The 21871-nt window shown below is 38.9% G+C and overlaps 1 protein-coding gene across 1 annotated transcript in view; it reads left to right on the top strand.

Moving 5' to 3' along the window:
• LOC131535825 (butyrophilin subfamily 1 member A1-like) overlaps window positions 1-21871 on the top strand; it is a 53283-nt gene that overhangs the window by 2822 nt on the left and 28590 nt on the right. The window contains exon 4 of the mRNA XM_058768329.1: window positions 23-130. Within this exon, the coding sequence (XP_058624312.1) occupies window positions 23-130 (108 nt within the window). The remainder of the gene's footprint in view (window positions 1-22; window positions 131-21871) is intronic.

Genomic DNA, 21871 nt, shown 5'->3' with positions numbered 1-21871 from the left:
TAATTGCTGGTCTGTGTTACAGGTAACATGTTTAATTCTTGGAGGACATCAGTCATCATGATTTCAGTTTTTGTTGTGCTCAGTGTGATTGCTGGAATACTGATAGCTGCGTTTGCTCATAAATACAAAGGTAAAATGCTTGTTTTCTTGTTATTTATTTATTTATTTATTTTTTGCAAATAAGGCAGTATGGGGTTAATTTTCAAGTCAAGGCAAGTTTATACAGCACATTTCATACACAATAATAATTCAAAGTGCTTTACATAAAAAAGGATTAAAATTATCATACAAATAATCACAATAAAATCAAATAATTAAAATTTTAAAATGATTAAAAAAATATTTAAAATGAAGTAAACATCTGAGAATAATAATAAAAAATGTGGATACATAAAATACAGTGCAATCATTCGGATGTAGCTCAGTGCTCATTCAGTAAATGCACAGCTAAACAGATAGATTACCTATGGCTAATGTTACCTACAGCTTTCCTGTAGCTCAAATAGTAGAGCATGGCGCTAGCAACGCCAAGATCATGGGTTCGATTCCCAGGGAAAGCAAGAGCAGATAAAATGTAAAAAAAAAACTGTAACTTGAATGCAATGTAAGTCGCTTTGGATAAAAGCGTCTGCTAAATGCATAAATGTAAATGTAAATGTAATGTTTTAGCGCATCTGATCTCTTCTGGAAGCTGATTCCTACTGCGGGCGGCATAATAGCTAAAAGCAGACTGTCCTTGTTTTGAGTGAACCCTTGGTATTTCTAATGATCTGAGTGGTCTGTTAGGTTTTGAAGTGTCGTGCCCCGCAGTTCGAAGAATGAAACAAAGACTTGGAGCTTTGATGCTAGAAAAATTTGATTTTATTCGGCCGAAATAAAACCGAAGCTCTCTCTTCAGATAAGCTTCTCGACTGTCCTTTGTCTCTGGTTTATATACAAGCCATTTAAGGCAGATTCTAATGTTAAGTCATATGCATACATTTCACTTGTGTATGTAATTCTATCTGTCCCAGAGGAGAAGAGACCCTCTAGACTTTGTTATGGTAAGGGGGAGAAAGCCCACTCCTCATTTCTTCCAGATGTGCTTTGCCACGTACACACTTTGACACAAAGGCCTTCAGAATATATTGGAAGATTCACTAGATACTTTATAGGCAAAATTCACCTTGATTATGTCTAAGTAATTCTGATTAATATCAATAAAAATCCTCTACATTCCTCCCTTTGAGACTTCATTAAGTCTCACAATTTGTTTACGTCTACCCAGAGTGCTACTTCATAATTCAGTCCTTTTAGCTAACACTATCTAGTGACTAAGTAAGTCACACAGGTTTACCATCAACGACTAAATGATGCGGCAGCACTCTGGAGGAGAATCAGGACCAAACATCTCTCTCCACCCTTGACTTAAGAGAGAGTAAAATATACTGTCTCTTTTCTTCCTTTAAAGTAAAATACAATGTTAAAAGCATGAGCGTGCAATCGGTTCAGCGCTTGCCTGTGGTTGTCACAGTTATGTATATCAAACACATAAAAACACATTCAAAACATCTTACATTGAATATTCCAAGAAACAATAGTTCGGATCCGTTGATCTTCAGCCCAGATACTTTGCGCATCGTAGAGGGCCATCCTTGGGCAGAGGTTAGGCTAGCACTTACACCCAGGATATGGCTCATCCTTACATCTCTTTTTCATAGTCATCAGAGTCGCTGGATCCATCATCCGAAGTTTGCTCATTTAAGATCAGCTTGTTTAGCAATCCTTCATAATACTCATCCAAGTTTCTTTTTTGTGATTATTTGTTGATTGTTTGGGACTTTTATCATCTCCATTTGTTTCACAGTAGCATTGACGACCAATGTTCTTAGTATAGGTAATACACAACAAAATAATAAACCTCCTATCATTATGGCAACTCCTAAAAACATTCCTAGTTTAGCAAACCATGCTCCCCAAGCTCCCAAACTTAGATCAAACCAATCCCACATTTTCCCGTCTGTCCCAGCATTAGTTTTAAGTTCAACCCTTAAGTTTTTCAATTTGGTCATTACTTCTGTGAACGCTCCTTCTGGAGCAGTATTATTTGTTATAAAAGTACAGCATTGATCCCCAAACATAACACAGACTCCTCCCTTTTCAGCTAACAAATAGTCCAAAGCTATTCTGTTTTGCCATGTCATTCGGCTTGTTGCATCTAATTGTTCTCCTAAAAGTGATAAGGCGTCATCAGTGTAATTAATAAATCTTTGCTGGTTGTAATATATATAATTGATCCATTCTGTATTTTTATTTTGCGCAATCAATTTTTTGCAACTAGAACTGTGTATAGGTATAGGTGCAATATATAAAATATATAATATATAAAATATATAAAATATAAAATATATAATATATAAAATATATAAAATCGGTCTCGCTTCAAGGTAAACTATGCAGTTTTCCCATTCTTCTTTTTCGGCTGTGTAATTTACCCATTTATACCAACTATTATCTTCTGCCTTTTCCCATAATATATCTGAATTGCCTTTAATAGTGATGTTATAATTGTCATCTGCAATGTGTCTATTTTGTCTAGATATTTTTTCCTCCTCAACTTGTGCTTGTTCATTTTGGATTAAGTTAAAGTCACTGCTAGATTCATTTGCGGGCTGAAAAGTCAATTCTTGGGAAGTCTGGTTGCTGTTGGTTACCTCTTGTGTTTGTAACTGAAGGGAAGTCTGATTGCTCTCTGTTGGTGGAGCTTGGATTTGCATTTGTTGAGAAGTTTGGTTGTTTTCTATTATTGTAGCTAGGGGTTGCATTTGGTGAGAAGTCTGGTTGTTTTCTATTATTGGAGCTTGGGGTTGCATTTGGAGAGAAGTCTGATTGCTTTCTATGGGTTGAGCTTGGAGTTGCATTATTAGATATATTAAGCATAAGAGGATCTCCAAACACATTGTCTGTTTCGTTCCCTTCCCTCTCCTGTTCCTTTGACAGAACGACTGGAACTCCTTGTGAAACCTTTTCTGTGCTGTCTTTTGTTTGCCTTTCATCCTGTGTTTCTGGTTCCTCCTTGTCACTCTCTGTCGCATTGTCTACCTGTCTGTTTTCCTCCCTTTCTGGCTTTTTCTTGGGAACTCTCGTGCAGTGGTTTAGATGATACCAAGTTGTACTGCCCTCCACTTGCACTGCTGTCGGAGTTGCTCTCAGCACTGTGTACGGGCCTTCTCTCCTCGGCTCATTCCATTTCCTTCGGAACACCCTCAGATATACTTGGTCACCTGGAACAACTGGACACGTTGTCTCCGTTTCCTCGCTGGGCTCCTTTCTTTTTTCCTGTGAATAGATAGCTTTATGTATGGCAGTTAGTTTCTTCATATATGAACGAAGTTCCATTTGTAACTGCTCTAGAGGCGGTCCTTTGTAGGGACCTCTACAATGTGGCACTAGCATAGGCCGACCTGTAAGCATCTCATGAGGTGTTAAATGCGTGGTGCGGTTAGTTTGCATGCGATAGCTCATTAGTGCTAGAGGCAAAGCATCAATCCAATTAAGTTTAGTACTTTCACATATTTTGTTTATTTTGGCCTTGATAATTCCATTCATTTTCTCTACCTGTCCTTGACTTTGAGGATGGTATATGCAACCTAGTCTTTGTTTTATTCTTAATTGTTGCAACACTTGTTTTACCATTTTTTGTATGAATGCCGAACCATTATCTGAACTTATTTCTGATGGTATCCCAAATCTAGGAATTACTTCTCTTGTTAGAAATTTGATTACTGTCCCTGCTCCTAGATCTGCTGACGGTACTGCCTCCACCCATTTGCTAAATCTGTCAACAATCACCAGCATGTATCTTTTACCTTGTACCCGCTTTATCATGTCCACGTAGTCGACGACCAGATGTTTAACCCTTTAAAACCGACGGGAGTGCGAAACTAAAAGGGTAGCGCAATAATTCTTTTTGCATTCAAAATCAGAGCCGTTACACAGTCAGATCAAGTCTACAACATGCTCCTGTTGCGTTGTTTTCACCCTCTAACAAGTCTGCACAAATTGCATAAAATGCGTATACAACAAAATACACTAAAAATAACATTGCACGTCTTTGCACACATGTTCTATAGATCTGAGGTTGCTAGCGGTTGCTAGATACCTTTTACTACGTCTACTATGACGTAATCACGTTCTGTGCACTATGACCCCAAGGTGTGTCTCATGTGGTGACGTCACAAGCCGCGACATTTGACTTTCATTTGCTGCACGTATATACTACTGCTGCTGCTGCGTTCTTTTCATCACTCTTATTTATTTATCATTGCAATCTGTTGATTTTTTTTCTTTTTCACACATGCACCTTTACAAATGCAAGCACAATCACACACTCGCGTGCATAATGTTACGACTGCATGAAAACATAAGTACATGCACGCGGAGGTTTTGGAGCTACTAACGTTACTCGCGCGCGACGACGAGTAACTCTCCGACTGCTCATCTGCTCCAGAATCTGTTTCTAGTGGGGTTTATTTTTGTTTTATGTATTTGTTTTGTTTTGTTTTGTTTTTACACAAGAATAACTGAGATGTTCTTTATGTATTTATTTTTCAATCAACATCGCTCTCAAAAGCAAAATATAATATTTTTTTACCCCACTCCATTCATCTGTGAGGCATGCCACATACCCCTCTGCATTATTCTAGTCAGGAATTGTCACAAGTGTTATCACAGCCTTTTTGCATTTTTAGTTATGATAAATTACAGATTTTAGAGTAGTGTAACTGATTATTTTACATTATCTTTTGTAGTTGTTCAATCAATATTGCTCTCAAAATCAATATATTACCGGTTTGACTTCACAACGTACGTTTATAAAAATGAGTGTATCTCACAAACGAATTTATGTAATCAGTCCAAATCAATTGTATGTAGTTTCAAAGTGTTTTATGCTTTATTTGACATTTGTGATATTTCTGTATTTAGTAAAATATGTTGGGAAAAAAGATTTTCATATTTTTGTTGGTTTATTGCACTTTTGAGCTATTTATCTAGTAATTATGGATTTCTTACATACACAGCCTTCAAATTGGAGGTGTAAGGATTGTATTGATATATGGCATTTGAAAATGCTCAAAAGAATGACAGCACAGCATGTAAAAATACTAAGATATACTCTGGCGGAATTGTTCTATGGCAGGTCTTAAAGAGTTAAAAGGCCCTTCCGGTACCGGTATATGCCCTATGGGTGTCGTTATCCCTTTTCTCACATTGTACTTTGCACAAATTTCGCATGTAGACAAGAATTAATCTACTGTTGCATACAAATAAGGAGACCAATATCCTTGCTTTTTAATTTTTCTTACCACTTCCCCCCTTGCACAATGGTCAAAACCATGCGCATCTGCAATAAGAATATTCAAATGTGTGTCAAATGTGTCCTTCATGTGTACGCCAAATCTCTTGTGAGTCTTTTTTGGCCCCCCTCTGGTGCCACATTGACTGTTCGTAGGGGCCTGCTTGTTGCTGAATTCGAATTATGTCATCCAATTGAGGTTGAGGTTCTATAAGTACTACAGGTGTTAATACTGCTATTTGACATCCAGCAGCCTTTTTAGCCTGTAGATCTGCTGCATTGTTTCCCTTAATGACATAATCATTTCCTTTTTTGTGTGCTTGACATTTGATTATTGCTAATCTTTGCGGTAGCATCATAGCAGAAATTAATTGCCCTATTTGATCACCGTGTTGGATGGGAGTCCCATCACTCTTTTCCATCTTCACCAGGGTGACTCTTTGCGAATCGTTGCAATGGTCTTTCCCTCGTTGGCAAGGGAAGGTCATTACTAGCACGCCCTTCATCTCTCACTTCATGCTGTGTGGGGTTGTTGAAGCTGGTTGGTGTATTTTAAGGTGAGAGATGTGGACCCAGGTGTCACTTTGCAACTATTTTGCTGATCAATGCAAGATTCTTCCTTGAGGCCATAACTGCACACTCACTGGTTCTTAATGGTGGAGCAAACCATTCCTGGGCCTTGATATAACTGCTGTCACCTGCAAATGGAAACTTTCAGAGTTTTTGTTAGTGATATCAAGCATGCTCATTTGCTCATCCGGATAGTTATCCTTCTTGGTGTGACCTGTGGAAATTTCATGTGGGTTGAGGGCTGTCCTGGCCCCATTTTTGAGCTCTCACAACTCCATTGCTGTTAATAAAATGAGTATACTATTTTCTATAATATAATAAAGAATTTGGTTTTACTCAGTTATCTGCATCCTTACAATTTTTCAATTCATTTCAAATTTATTCTTAACAATTTACTAATTCAGTTATCTCTTTGTTTTATAAACTGAGTTCCACTATATCACTAGATAATTTCCTAGGCCTTATCTAGCTCAGTAGTGTTGGCCTTTTGACCCGGAAAACACTCAACCCACTTTATGTTAACAGTCAGAAAGTCAATATTTTATCCTTTTGAGACATGATCAGCTCCATCATGACATGCTGAAAAGAAAGTTAGATGTGGGGTGGAAAGAGCAAGCTTGCTTGCTTTGCCTTCCCATGTAATGCGCTGCGCAAGTGTGGCACTGTTTTTCTTTCTGCCACAGCAATAACCTAGGTACTGACCAGGAAACTTAGCCAAATTCATCCATGGTCTTTATTTTACTGGGCGTTATTTGCCTTGTGGGCCCACATACTGTATTAAAATCTGCATACAGATGTTTGGCAAAATAATTGATTTGTTTCAGTGTCTCGTCAGACACCTTCTTTCACTCCATACATTCCATCCGTCATTCATACTTTTTCACACCCTTTCACACCCCCCTTTTTGGCCAATAAACATATTTTGTCTTGAGATTTCAGCTAATTGTGAACTGAATGGTTTTAATTGTGGAATGCTACGGAACCTGAATATAACATGAAGTTTTTTGTTACACTCTACTGAGCGTAGACCCGGTAGCATTCAACATAGTGTCTAAATGTCATTATGTAACTGGACAACGTCAGTCACTATAAGGTTTGTTTTAACACTGCAGTATAAACCTCCTTTTTCTTTTTCTCAAACAAAATCTAATAGATTAATTGGTTAAGAATAGTTGTCTTAGGCATTGTGCAGTTGAGAGAGTCAATTGTAATTTCTCAAATGCCACTTGTTTGTCCAATTTAAAGTTTAGTCATAATTTTTTGTTATTGCTCATGAGCTACTTTTGAGATGAGGATTAGAGATCTCTGCATAATTTAGGATCCATGGCCATCAATATTTCTATCTTGTTATCCCCAGTGATGGCAGCATATGTGATTTCATGATTTTGGATCTTTGGCGTAAACTTTTATTATGCTTTTATGCAATCTAGCCCTAGAAAATTACCATTAAACAAAATGGAGTGACCAATATTTTTATTTTATCAGCCATATATATTTTTCTATTAGACATCTTGTCTACTTTTTTTTCTTTCCCAAAGAGATAAGCATTGTTGTCAATAATTCAGTTGTGCATTTTTCCCTAGTTGGGTAATGAAATAGCCCTCACTATGCCAAATCCAGCTCGATTTTTTTCCTAAATTGGTGAGTCAAGCGCCCACTTCTGTCTGTCAAAATTTCTTATTTCTTAAGACATAAAGCTGGACTGGTACCTATTGAAAAGCAGATTCAGAATGTTAGTTAAAACACAGAATTCAAAGAACTGCTGTGAGACCAGTGAATAATCAAGATTAATAAAGTTAATAAAATGATTAACAAATTTTGAAACAGTCTCTAAAGTGATCAAATAAATGTGCTTCACCTGTGCGCACAATAGGAAGGGATGGAAGTGCTTCTGGTTAGATCATCAGTTTGTTGAAGCTGTTTGGCTGTTGCACTGGGTTGTCAGTCTGTGATGGCACTCAAAGGCCCGATGTTGTGGTGTATGATCTCCGTTGTTTCTCTGCCTCTCCTCAGTCTGGCTTTTGATTGTTCTTGCCAGAGTTTTGCATTTCAGGATGTTCTCTTCACACTCAGGAAAAGGCTCAAGTGAAAGATTCAACTTTTCCTGCTTTAAGTCAGCCTTTCTCCATGCAAAAGTGTTCACTCCTCTTTTCGGAGGGTAGCTGAAAATCCATCAGCCCCTCCCTCTTCTTCTCTCTACAGCTGTTTTTGCTTCTTCGCCACTTTGTTAGACCATTGCTTTGTCAAGGCACTGATCCAGAAGCCATCTGTAATCTTAACACTCAGAGACTGCATTAATCAAACTGAACCTTTGTAAACTGTGACCAAATTGTCTCTGAGCAATCAACTCTTTATCTAATGTTCACTTTTCAGCCATCTCTTTCTATGGCCCCTTAATAAAAAGGTAAAAATAAGTAAATAAATAAAATAAATAAAAAAGGTAATCTGGTTAAAAACAGCAGTTCCCTTATTCTCTTTTAGTAAAGCAAGTTCTTCGTTGCAGAAAAATAGCAAGCAGTTTTTCTTTGCAAAATGCAGAAAGCAGCAGTAATCTACCTTTATTATGTATTATAATCAAACAAACAAAAAAAATCCTTTCTGTTACAACAGTATGTATGGTAAACTAAAGACATCAATCATTATTTTTCTTCTATATTTGCATGGTTTAGAATAATCCAGTAATGGTGAATGAATTTTCCCAACCAACATAAAATAATTCCTTTTATTTAATTTAATTATTTAATCAACAAATTCCATTATTATTTTTAAATATCCTATAGCTTTTGATTCAAAATTTCTATGAACTTGGTCACCCAATCTTGCTCTCATTCAACATTGCACTACACAAGTTATATTTGGTTAGCTCAAACCCAAATCTCTAATTCTGTAATGGATTAACCTTCATACTGTCTCCCAGGGACAACAAGATACAAATTATGGAAGTCTTCAGTTATAAGCACGTGTAATATTTTTATTCATCTATTAATTTTTTATAATAATGTTGCCACTATTTTTCAATTAATTTTTTATTCTTTATTTAATGACCTTTTTATTCTATCTGATGCATGTACACTTTCTATATGCTTTTTCTTTATTTTATGATCACATAATATTCATAAAATCTTTAATAATGATTTTTATTTATTCATTTCTTAATTATCTCTCGTCTCTATCGTTTTATTTAGTGCGCACTTATTATTTTTAATGTTCTTTATTGAACTTCCTCACTTAATATCTCTTCTCCACAGCGCTGCTCTCAGAATTTTTTTCTCTCCTGTCGGCCCTAGATTCCAGTGGGATGAGCAGGGTCGCCCGATTTGTAATGGCTGTGGAGAGCCTGGGCACTATAGTCGCCAGTGAGGCTCTCGCCGCGGTTCACAGGGGGGTTTTTAGAGTTACCTGCCACTGTGGGTCAAGTGGTTGGGACCCCCTTAATTGACCCTTCTTTGACCACCGCCCCTGGAGACCGTTTAGTCGGGCATTGCCCCCTTGTGGAGATTCAGGTGAACGGCGTCAAGGTCCAGTGCCTAGTGGATACCGGGTCCCAAGTCACATTATTCTCCGAAAGCCTGTCTAAAGAACTGTTCAGTGCTCCATGTTTACAGGAGGCGGAGGCCCCCTGGCTTACCTTGCGAGGGGCAAACGGGCTGGACATTCCTTACATCGGATACCTGGTCACGGACTTGGAGATTCATGGGATCACCGTACCACAGAAGGAAGTTGTGGTTGTCCGGGACTCTTGTCTGGGGGCGCATCGAGCCCTTCTGGGTATGAATGTCATTACGGATTGTTGGGAGGAATTGTTCCAAGCTAGGCCTATTCGAACTGCCCCGCCAGCTGAGAAACGGGAATGGGAACGCATCGTTGCGGATTGTCGCCGGGTTCACACGGCCAGTTCCCAAGGAGACCGCGAAGGTACCGGCCGGGTTGCTTGTCGATATGCCCTTTCTATTCCGGCCCGGAGTGAGGCTGTTATCTGGGCTCGGTTGCCCGCTCAGATGTATGGGCCAGAAGAGTGGGTACTCGTCGAGCCCCATTTGGACTGTCAGACTACCGGGAACACACTAATGCTGACGTGCTGTCCAGACTCCCTGAGGCTGAGGGCTGGGGCCCTCCATTGGGGTCGACTGATGGGCGTGAAGAGGGGCTTATGGTAGGAATCGTGGAAGCACCTGGGCTCCAGCAGGAGGAAGCCCCTGCTAGTTGGGGCTGGGACCCGCAGCGGTGGATGGAATGGCAAGAGGGAGACGCTGGGTTGATGTCAATACGGTCCTGGTTGGCACAGGGGTTACGACCGGAGGTGGCGGAACGCCGGGCCCAGACGTGGGCAGTGAGGAAACTCCTCGGGCAGTGGGAGATGCTCTATCTGAGAGATGGGGTGGTCTGTCGGTCCATCCGAGACACCCTGGACCAGACCGCCGTCACCACTGCAAATGCGCTGTGGAAGACAGTCTTCCAGCCGTTTGGGTGTCCAGAGACTCTTCATTCAGATCAAGGGCCAAACTTCGAATCCAAGGTTGTCCAGGAATTGTGTCAGCTCTATGGGTGTAAGAAGACTCACACCACGCCGTACCACCCCCAGGGAAATGGGGGGTGTGAGCGGTTTAATCAGACTTTGCTGGGCCTTTTGGGGACGCTGGACATGGATCGTCAGACTAATTGGGTGGATAGTCTTCCCGCCCTTGTACAGGCCTACAACAATAGTGTGCATAGCACCACTGGGTATGCTCCGACATACCTGATGTTTGGGAGACACGTACGTCTGCCCACAGATTTACTACTTGGAACGATTGTGACTGGAGAGGGTTCGAGTCTGACTGATTGGGTAGGCAGGCATCATCAGCAACTCCACTCGGCGTATGAGCGGGTTACTGACCGAATAAACATAGCCGCTGTTAAGAATAAGCGGTTGTATGACCGGACGGCACGAGAGGCCCCGCTATTGGCCGGGGGAGAGAGTTTTGGTACGGGACAATCGGCGCCAAGGAAAGGGCAAACTGAGTGACCGGTGGGAGGCCCTACCTTATGTGGTACAATTCCAGCAACGTCCCGACCAGCCGGTTTACACCATCCGCCCTGAGGGAAAGCCAGGCCCGGAGCAGGTTATACACTGAAATTTAATCCGCCCCTGCCCGAACTATCCAAAGCCTACGGTGGAGGCTCCAGCAGTCCCCGTGGCACCCAGGCCACCCCTAGTGGGTTGGGCAGTGGTTTCGCGGGGCCCGAACATAGAGCCAAGAGGGGTAGACCCTGACTCTCCACCGAGACGTTCCCAGCGGGACAACCGAGGACAGCCCCCTGAGAGGTATGGGGACTGGGTTTCGGAGCCTCGTTCGGAGGCGGTTCCGGGTCCTGCCATGTAAACAGTCCGGCCGGGTTTAGAAAATGATTAATGAGCGTCAGCTGTGTAACGAGCGGACATTGAGCCGCGAGAGAGACAGGGTTTGCGAGGGGGATTATAAAAGGAGATGTTCGCATGGAGAGAGGACGGACTCACTTTGGGACAAACACTGAGACCACACAGAGCGGAGAGAGGCTGCACATTAGGAGGAAGGAGCCTTAAATCAGAGGTTTGATGTCTCTGGATCTATAAAGGGGGATGATACTAACTGAGGAAGAGAGTTTTGGATGTACAGTTTCGTCAATGGAGAGGAGGGAGTCGGCTGGGACCGCGAGTGGAGACCTATTTCACTGTGAGTTGTTGTGAGTTGCAGTGCTTAGTGTGAAGTGAACACGTGTGACCATTTGAAGTGATTGCTGTATGCACAGGTGGGGATATTGTATTTTTGTGTCTGCCCGTGTCCCCAGTTGACATACTTGTTGGTCTCCCGTGCCGAAATGAAACTAACTAACTGCTGTGGGTTGAGTGTATGCTGTACAGGAGTGCAGCTCCATCCTGTCTGATTGGAGGAGGATTTGTTGAATACCCATGCATTGCTGTTTGACTCCCTGACCTGAACAGGAAGTATTAACTGTCTCTTGAGCTGTTTACCCTGAAGGAGATTCCTGGCGTGAGTACCTGATTACTATTTGACTTGAAGAGGAATTGCCGTGGGAACCCCCTTATCAGTGTCTGCTCTAATACTTACCTCTGGCTGCTGAAGAGGAACCGCTGTGTGAACCAATCATTACCAATGGACCTATGTTGCTGAACCAATGTGGTTCAAACGACGGACATGCGACCGTGTTCGGGAAACAGTCGTGACTAGTTCGTTTCCAAAACAATGCATCGTACTTTGGTGGTTAATCAGCGAGTTACGTTGTTGTTCGGGAAACGCACCCCAGATTTCTTGCGCCGCGGGAATAACGCGGTAGCGGTCGGTAACATGTATTTTGTTTGCGGGGTCTGTGCGCAGTGATGCTAAGAGCAGGCTACCGATGGTGATATACGGCCCTCAGACAGAACCAGGCAGGTTGTCGATTAGTGACAGCAGAATAAGGATGGAGCAAAGTGTGGATGATGCGCTGTCCTTGAAGGACGAACTCGGTTTTGTTTATATTTTGCTTAACCTATAATTTTAAATGACAGATGTCCTATTTATTTATTTTTCTCTGCGAGTGAGTTTAAACTTACAGACGTTTCATAAATTTTTCCGGTATGGGCTATTTTGTTTCATTGTTTTGGCTAAATCCTTTCCAGGTTTTATTTATTCGTTTCTTGTTTAATAATGGGAATTAAATAATACAATGTGCTCACATTTTCACTAAAATTAAGGAAGGAATTAATAAAAAAATTAAATAAATTCTATGATTTCCTAACTCGGGCATGTCATGTGCAGGAGTTGTCTAATGTAGCTAATTCCTGTTAAATAAGGACAGATAACAAAGTAGGTCCGTGACATGTAGAAACTGTAACGTTTATTGTAAGAATTAAATGTAGATTTTAAACATTTGTATTTGTGAGAAATATTAAGTAATGTGACACTGACATTTACTATGCTGCTTGAGTTCATTCTGAATAACAAACGCACTAAAGTACTAAATTTGCTTCTGTGAATATGAATTATTTTAACTAGTTTATCTTAGATTATAGACCAACTGCAACCAATTTCGGCAGAGTGCTATGCAAAACGCGAGGGAATGTGCTCCAGCGCGTTCAAATTCTTACTTTCCAAAGTCTGTGGTTAAAGCGCCACTTAGCGGTAAAAGGCAGCATATACACTTTTTAAATGTTACCACCGCGGGAACGGCGGCGGTAGAAGTATTATTCTGGATGAGTAACATCGTGTACTTCAGTCTGTGTGCATTGAATTCAGGGCCGTTTCTAGCCAATTTGACGCCCTAGGCGAAATCCCTATTGGTGCCCCCAATAAATATAGTATATTTATTTATTTATATATATATATATATATATATATTATTTTCAGACACCAGTTTCTTGCTACTTTCAAATTGGTTGTCATAGTAACTACACTGATTTGTGGAGATTGAGTTCCACAAATCTGAATGTATTATTTGTAAATTGACTTAAGATAAACATTTTGCACAATTTATTATCTGTAATATCCTTGTGTTTGCCACTAGATGCCTGTATAGCCCTATGTAACAATCTGTAGTAGCTAAGACATTGCACATAATTTACACATAAATCACACATAAATAAATTTTATTACATTTGGATTTGGATACATGTTTAGATACTATCAATGGCTACTTTTTGTCTTTTATCTGTTTTTTGTTCAATTGTTTTGTTGTTGTTGCTTGAAACATTGATTTAAAGTGTCAGTTATTGCATTATTATTTCAGCCGAACCTATAAAACCCTTTGTTGCCCCAAACTACATTTAAAAGCCTGATCAGTGGCATAACAGTAATCAATGCAGCTACTTAATCCTTTGATACTAATTAAGGTGTGAACTAGAGGTCTGCATTCCCGCGGCTGACCCGACCAGGGGTGCGTTTCCCAAAAGCATCGTTAGCCAACTATGGTCGCAAGTTCCGTCGTTACCAGCATAGTAATATGTTCTTGGGCACAACAAGCAAGCTAACATGCAGTACTATCTGTATCTTCCATTCTATCTAAATATAAAAAGCATTTTAATTATATATGTTTGTAAGTGCCATTTTTGAAAAGTGCGCATGTGCATAAATACCTAAGGAAACCCCGGAGTATGACGTATGAGGGAACCTGCGATTAATCAAACATCAAATAAAGCACAATGACAGGGAACAAAAAAATAGTAAATTAGTCAGTAGGTGCAATACAGTAGCATCTTAGAGATCTCTAATCAGTTAAATAGCATAAGTTATTCCTCCACCACATACGTGTGACGTCATTAACAATGGTCCTATGTTGCTGAACCAATGTGGTTCAAACGACGGACATGCGACCGTTTTCGGGAAACAGTCGTGACCAGTGTTGGGCAGTAACTAGTTACTAGTAATTTAGTTACTGTAATAATATTACTTTTTGCAGTAACTAGTAGTGTAACTAATTACTAATAAGATTTCAGTAATAATATTACAGTTACTTTCCATAAAACAGCTTAGTTACTTAGTTACTTTTGATGCCTCAACCCCGCTGATTTAAAATGTATCAATCAAATAATTCCTAGATTTATTTTCATAATTTTCATGACTCGCACACGCAAGTGATGTCCCCAGTGCAGCAGGCAAGCTTGGAATATGGAAAAGCTTACATTCAGCAGATAGAAATATTGCATTATATTGATTTTGTCAGGAAAAAAAGATCTGTTGTGTAAATTGTGGCTTTACTTTACTCTGGCATTACATCCCTCTGATCAGCATGTGGTACATTATATTAATTTATACTACGGGGCCGTTGAATGCTTGAATCTGATTGGCTGATGAACGTTCTAAGGTGTGCAATTATTTTCAGGGAACCGCACGGCGAACATAGTTCCAGGCAGCTCTTGACCGCATTACATGACCATATCACTTCCCCAAATGATTTCTGTTATTTCAAAGGTCTTACAACAGCAAAATAACCAAGACCCACAACGACACTGGCCAAATAAATAAATATAGTAAACAATATGATAAAAACGGCAGATCATGTCCATGTTTTTGCAACAAAATTTCGCTTTATTATGAACGGAAAGCACATACTCTATCTCTCTCGCTCTCTCTCCCTCACAGACCGCACATACATAACAGTTACAGTTTGCACACACTAGCATACATCGCGCTAATGTTGTTAGCGCTACTCTGACGATTTTATCAGTAAACAACTTAAAAACTACATGATTTCTCACAAGCGAGGTAACAACAACGGCGCTGTTCGTGAACAAAAGGAACTAAGTTTTAGTATAACTAGAGACATTGCTGCCGAAAACTACTGAGAGACGCACAGATCTAGGTTTTTTTTTTTTTTTTCTCTCTCCCTCTCTCTCATAACTTAGTTATTAACTGTATTAACTGCATTAGTCTGTTATCAACGGCTCAAGCCTCTGTTACTAGGTTTAAATGACGTTTTGGAATTATCAACGGAGGCGTTGGATGAAATGCGGAAGAAATAATCCTACTCACAATAGCGATTAAAGTAGAAATACCGGACGAATGCCTTGAAATATATAATCTGATCGATGTCTTGAGGTGTGGCAACCGTAGTATAAGCGGAATAATTGACTTGGCCGTTGGATTATTAGAAAAATAATGTACACCCGAGGTGGTGATGCGGTCACGATGCGAAGCCAATTATTCCTTACATGATTAAAAATATTGTTGGACAATTAAACAGTTTCTTACAAACTCATGTGACTTGATAAAATACATAACGAAACTTAATCGCATATGGATAACGGAAAAATTACTTCAAGCTACACATGACAATTAATGAGATGAATACAACACTTCTACTTGAATGCCACTATCAATCACTATCGAGTGTTTCTAATAACTTCTGAGTGCGATCCAATGTGGATTTTGGTCAAATGATGAGACAGAAATATGTTGTTAGTAACATTCTAGGAGACTTTTATTTGGAAGTTACACAGTTACAACTTCTGTGGGGCGTGAAGAAAAAGTAATGTAACTAGTAGTGTAACTAATTACTGTTGCCAGAAAGTAATAAGTAAAGTAACAATATTACTTTTGAAAGGAGTAACTAGTAATGAGTAATATATTACATTCTTTGAGTAACTATCCCAACACTGGTCGTGACTAGCTAGTTCGTTTCCAAAACAATGTATCATACTATGGTGGTTAATCAGCGAGTTACAAGGTTGTTCGGGAAACGCACCCCAGATTTCTTGTGACGCGGGATTAAATTCCCGAATAAAACGCGGTTGCGGTCAGTAACCCTGGTGCAATTTGAACGGGAGCGGGTGGTCTAACAATATCCCGTTCCCGACGTCTTTTCAGAACAGCATATCTGCACAAGCACCGGTACAGCCTGCACTCCACTTATGCATGAGCTGCACGCATGAACCAGTGCTTCGTTTTATTTGCAAGGTCTTTGGGCAGCATGTGCATAATGATGCTCAGAGCTGGCTAGCCTACCAGTGAACATACGGCCCGCAGACAGAACAGGCAGGTTGTCGATGAGTGATAGAGCAGAATAAAGATGGAGCAAAGTGTGGATGTGTTGTCCTTGAAGAACGCTCAACTTGGTTTTGTTTATATTTTGCTTAGCCTATAATTTTAAATGACCGATGTCTAATTTATTTATTTTTCTTCCGTGACACTTTTCCTAGGCTACTGTGTTTACAGCAAAATGTTAAATGAATTTAGTATTTTGACAAGACGAATAAAATTATAATAGGCCATTTTTGTACAACCTACATTTTTTTCCCCCTCTGCGACACTTGTTCCTATTGTGTTGTAAAGGTTAAACGAATTGTATCCTGACAAGACGAATAAAAATAAGGAATACAATTTTTGTTCTTTTTTTCCCCCTACTGTGTTGGCAGCAAAATGTTAAACGAATTTTGTGTCTTAAAGCATTTTGCTGTCAATAAAAGACTCTTGACAAGACGAATAAAATAACAATTTGTGCAGACTACACTTTTATTTGTTAGCCTATCTGTCTTTCTTTCAGTAGAGGAAATTTAAATGTGTGATTCTGGAAACGAGATCTAAATTTAGCGGGAATGGTCGGGTCGGGAAGATAATTATTCAAAGCGGACAGCGGGTGAACAAAGAGTTAATATATCGCGGGAGTGGGATATAACCTTGCGCGAGCGGGATTTAAAATACAGTCCCGCACAGTCCTCTAGTGTGAACTTCCCCTTTAAATAACGTGACGCTCTGCCCTCTATGTGTATGACCCTTCTTCTCCCATTAAGTGCTGTGTAGTGAATGAATTGATCAGCATTTCGACACCTCTATAAAGATGTATTAAACTCGACAAAGCGGTTTAATAAAGGATGTATTGAGCTTGTGAATTAGCAAATTTTACTATACCAATATTTTTGTAATTGGCTGTTAAAGTTTATATGGGAAAAACGAAATTATGTTGTTTTGTCTTTGCATGACGGGCGTGGTTTCAGCTCAGCTTCACCCACGTCCCGCCTTTTTAACACCCTGCCGTCACTGTGAGGACTCAATCTTCCTCTCCGCGGCAATGATAGGAAGGTCTCTTTCCACCAGCCCGCCAGGTCCACCTACACTCTCTTCCCTATCTACCTAAACTTAGGATAACTATATAAAAGTGTACTAACATTGAACTAATTTTTAAATCATTCAAAGCACACTTAAGAAATACACAAATAAAAGTCCTCTGTATATTTTTGCAATAGTGTACTTTATTTCAATGCACTAAAATCTCAGTGGTATTTAGTATACTTTTGCAATTTCACTGAAGTACTACTGAAGTAGAAAAATACTTTTAATTAGTGTATTTAAAGTGTATTTAATTTTTATTTAGCACAAAAAAAAAGCATGTACTACAAATGTCCCCCATGACTTCAAACTTGCTACAGTGCAACCACATCTTTGCTGGCTAATTTTCGTCCGATTTCAAATTTGCCTTTTTTATCCAAAATATTAGAGAAAATTGTCTCAAATCAACTGTCTCACAATTCTATTTATGAAAAATGTCAGTCTGGTTTTAAATCCTGCCACAGCACTGCCCAGGTGAAAACAAGTGTACTTCCATAATGTACTTAGTGCTCTATTTTCGCACACTGATTTTGTACTTAATATACTACAAGTTATTCTTTAGTACTTCTTAAGAGAAACTGAAGGTCATCTAAGTGTACACAACTGTGCTATTTTGAGACACCATGAATATGAACTAAAATGCACTTTTAATATATTATCTCTGCACTTAAAAAATGTATTTAGTTACCACTTGTAGCACACTTGAATCCATCTTTCATACACTAGTACACTCAAGAAAATTACAACCAAAAATGGCTTCTACACAACCTTTTCAATTATCTTGCCTATAAAAGGCAAAAAAGCAAAAATATTTGATATTGGTCTATAGTTGCTCATTATGTTGTTATCCAGATTGCTCTTAACAACTGCAATTTTCAGAGAATTTAGAGAAGACCCTGTAAGAAGTGAGGTGAGTAGTAAATATGGATACACAGTGACAAAAATGATTAATGGCTTTGACCTTTCGTGACCTCATAATATTATTATTATTAATAATAATAATATCCATATGTGACCTTTGATCTCATAACAAGTTTCAGATGCGGAAATCGGTCAAGCGTGAAACTCCGGAGTCATCTGGGAAGAGCTATGTTATCCCGCGGTGGAAAAACCCATAAATGAGCTGTCAAATATTGTTTTTGAAGATTTTATGGTCCGTTTTGAATTTTTCTCATGGGAACATCTGTGTGACTAGCGAGCGCCCCTCCCATCTGCGGCTCACCTATCAGGTTGCGTTCAGAGGCGCGCTCTCTCTCCCTCTCTCTCTCTCTCTCTCTCTCACCGCTAGCGCAAGCATATCTAAATGTCTGAAGTTCTTATATTTTAAATTATTTTACATCAGTCACTATAGTGTCTTAAAGTTTCTTATTTTATTCATCCTCTTCAAAATTGTGCCCCATCGCTCACTGCCGTCTGAACGATAGCACATGCTTCAAGGATTCATGTTTACAGCCAAGCGGTACCATCTTAATTCCACTTGCAAACTTTCCATACCTCGATAACTCACGCTGTATCTCTTCATCCGGAATAAATGGCGGAACATTTGAAATTGATAACACAGCTCTCTGACAGCTGATTGGTAAACAACCTCTTTTAAAACATTCACAAAATACATTATACAAATCTTCACCTAAAACACCCCAAAAAACTTTATAAAATTCCGCCGGTAACCCATCAACTCCTGGTGACTTTCCTGTAGAAAGTTGTTGCACAGCCTTTGAAAGTTCATCAAAAGAAATCATTATGTCCAATGACTTTTTGTCCTCAAGTCTTAATTTAGGAAGACCCCTTAAAAGCTGATCCATACATCCAACATCACAATCCATATTACCAAACAAATTTTTATAAAATTCTATTCCCATCTTTCTCATCTCATGTGGGTCTGACGTAATTGTTCCATTTGTCCTTCTAAGATGAAGCATACATTTCTTTTGTGCTTCCTTACGTTCAAGTCCAAAAAAATAAGCAGTTGGAGCATCCATTTCTTTAATCGAAAATATTCTAGCTCTCACAAGTGCCCCTTTAACTCTTTCTTCCAACAGTGACTTCAATTCCATTTTTTTTCTTTTTTAAAACATCCATCGAACCATGATCATCAATATCAATCAATCTTCTTTCCATTTCATTAATTTCATTCTCCAAATTTTTTACATTCCTCTTCAGAGTAAAAGTAGTATTATAAGAAAATTGTTGACAAAACACCTTAATTTGTGCTTTTCCCACCTCCCACCATTGAGTCAGATTTTCAAAATTATTTTTCCTTTGTCTCCAAACTTCCCAAAAATCACTAAATTTCTCAAAAAAATCTTTATCTTGTAATAATTTTACATTAAAATGCCAATAAAATGTATGTCTTGTAACTTTTGCAATGTTATAATCTAAAGTCACCATATGATGGTCTGAAAAACCATTTGGAAATATATCAGTATTTGTAACTCTGTTCATTTCTGATTTTCTTATATATAACCTATCCAATCTAGCTCCTGTCACAACAGAATCTAATATCTTTACCCAAGTATATTGCTTCACCAAACTATTTCTACTTCTCCACACATCTTCTAAATTCAAATCATTTATAATATCAAAAAGTAACTTACTAGATTTCGAATGAGGTTCTTCCCCATTCCTATCCATTAAAAAATTTGTTGTGCAGTTCCAATCACCTCCTATTACAACACATATATTTCCATAATCAAATTCTTTTATTGCATCATTTAATTTTTGAAATGTTATTTCACGATTCAATCCTATGTTTGGAGCATACACATTAACAAAAAGGAATTTAACACTTTTAACTAATAAAACTCTACCTTTTTCTATCACTTTTGTCATCATAACTTTTAAATCTAAAGATTTTGAGAAAAGAATTGCAACACCCATACTAAAATTTGTTCCATGACTTAATCTACTCTCTCCTTCCCACCATCTGTACCACTCTATTTCATTATTTCTATCAGAATGTGTTTCTTGTAAAAAAATTACTTTGACATCATTTAATCTAATAAATTCAGAAAGCATTGCTCTTTTAACCCTGTCTCTTCCCCCATTGATGTTTAAGGATCCTACTCTTACAACTTCCATAAAGATGGAGAAAAAAGAAAATGCAGATAGAAGAAAGAGAAAAGAAGAAAATGTCACCCTTAGTAATTTACCCATCATTAACCAAATTTATTGAAATGTCCTTTTCTTGGGAGTTTTCCCCCTTCTTATTTTCGTGACAAACTTTTTCAATCGAAATCTCTTCCTCTTGTTTAATTTGTCCTCTCCTACTCATTTCATCCAGTACAAAACAGAACTTTAAAACTTTTTCGTATCAGCAAAGTAACTCTTCACTTCTACTATTTTCCCAAATGTCTCATCCAAGAATTGATCTATCTCTTCCAGGGAATAAAACTGCTCACAACCCATCTGAGATAAATTAGACACATCTGATACATCTGACAAAGCATCATCCTCACTTTCTTCCTCTCTTTCAGTATTAGCCATTTCTTCTGTTTGTTTGCTCTCCAAATTCACTATCCTTTCAGCACTTGCTTTATTCTTATCAGCTAACATCCCTTCTTCACCATTTTCTAACCCTTCCACCTGCTCTACCTCCTTCACAGTTTCTGTTATCCCCATCTCTTCCACTACTTGTATCTCCCCATTAACCTTTTCTACCGCCTTAGACACTTCCATAATAGGTCTACTCTTACTCTCAGTAACCACACCACCTGAAACTTCTTCATTACACCCGTTTTGTTTCTCATTTCCCACCGTTTCCCCTGCAGTTTCTTCCACCCTACCATTCTCATCATTACTTTGACCTGCTTCATTCCTTACACCTTCTCTATGTGGACATAGCAATCTTACATGTCCCACTGCCCCACACTCAAAACAGCGCATTTCCCCCGTGCTCGCATACAACATGTACGATCTGCCCTCATACATGCATCGATAAGACACATTTAAAGTCGGCGCATTTAAATTACCGGCGGAATTTTATAAAGTTTTTTGGGGTGTTTTAGGTGAAGATTTGTATAATGTATTTTGTGAATGTTTTAAAAGAGGTTGTTTACCAATCAGCTGTCAGAGAGCTGTGTTATCACTCTTGCCAAAAAGCGGAGACTTGGGGTTGTTGAAGAATTGGCGCCCAGTGTCTTTAATGTGTTTAGACTTAGACAATATTTTATAATGTTTGGCTAATAGAATCAAAGGTTTTTTGCATATTGTGGTGGAAAGAGAACAAACTTATTGCATTCCGGGGCGTACAATAATGGACAATTTGTTTCTTATGAGGTATGTAATTGAAATGTCTTTTAAAAATAATCTTGATGTGGGTTTTTTATCTATTGACCAAGAGAAAGCCTTTGACCGTGTGGGTCATGAATACCTTTTTAATGTCTTAAAAGCCTTTGGATTTGGG

The sequence above is a fragment of the Onychostoma macrolepis genome, chromosome 03, assembly GCF_012432095.1.
Source record: "Onychostoma macrolepis isolate SWU-2019 chromosome 03, ASM1243209v1, whole genome shotgun sequence".
Classification (NCBI taxonomy): Eukaryota; Metazoa; Chordata; class Actinopteri; order Cypriniformes; family Cyprinidae; genus Onychostoma; species Onychostoma macrolepis.
This window is presented reverse-complemented; position numbering and strand designations above follow the sequence as displayed.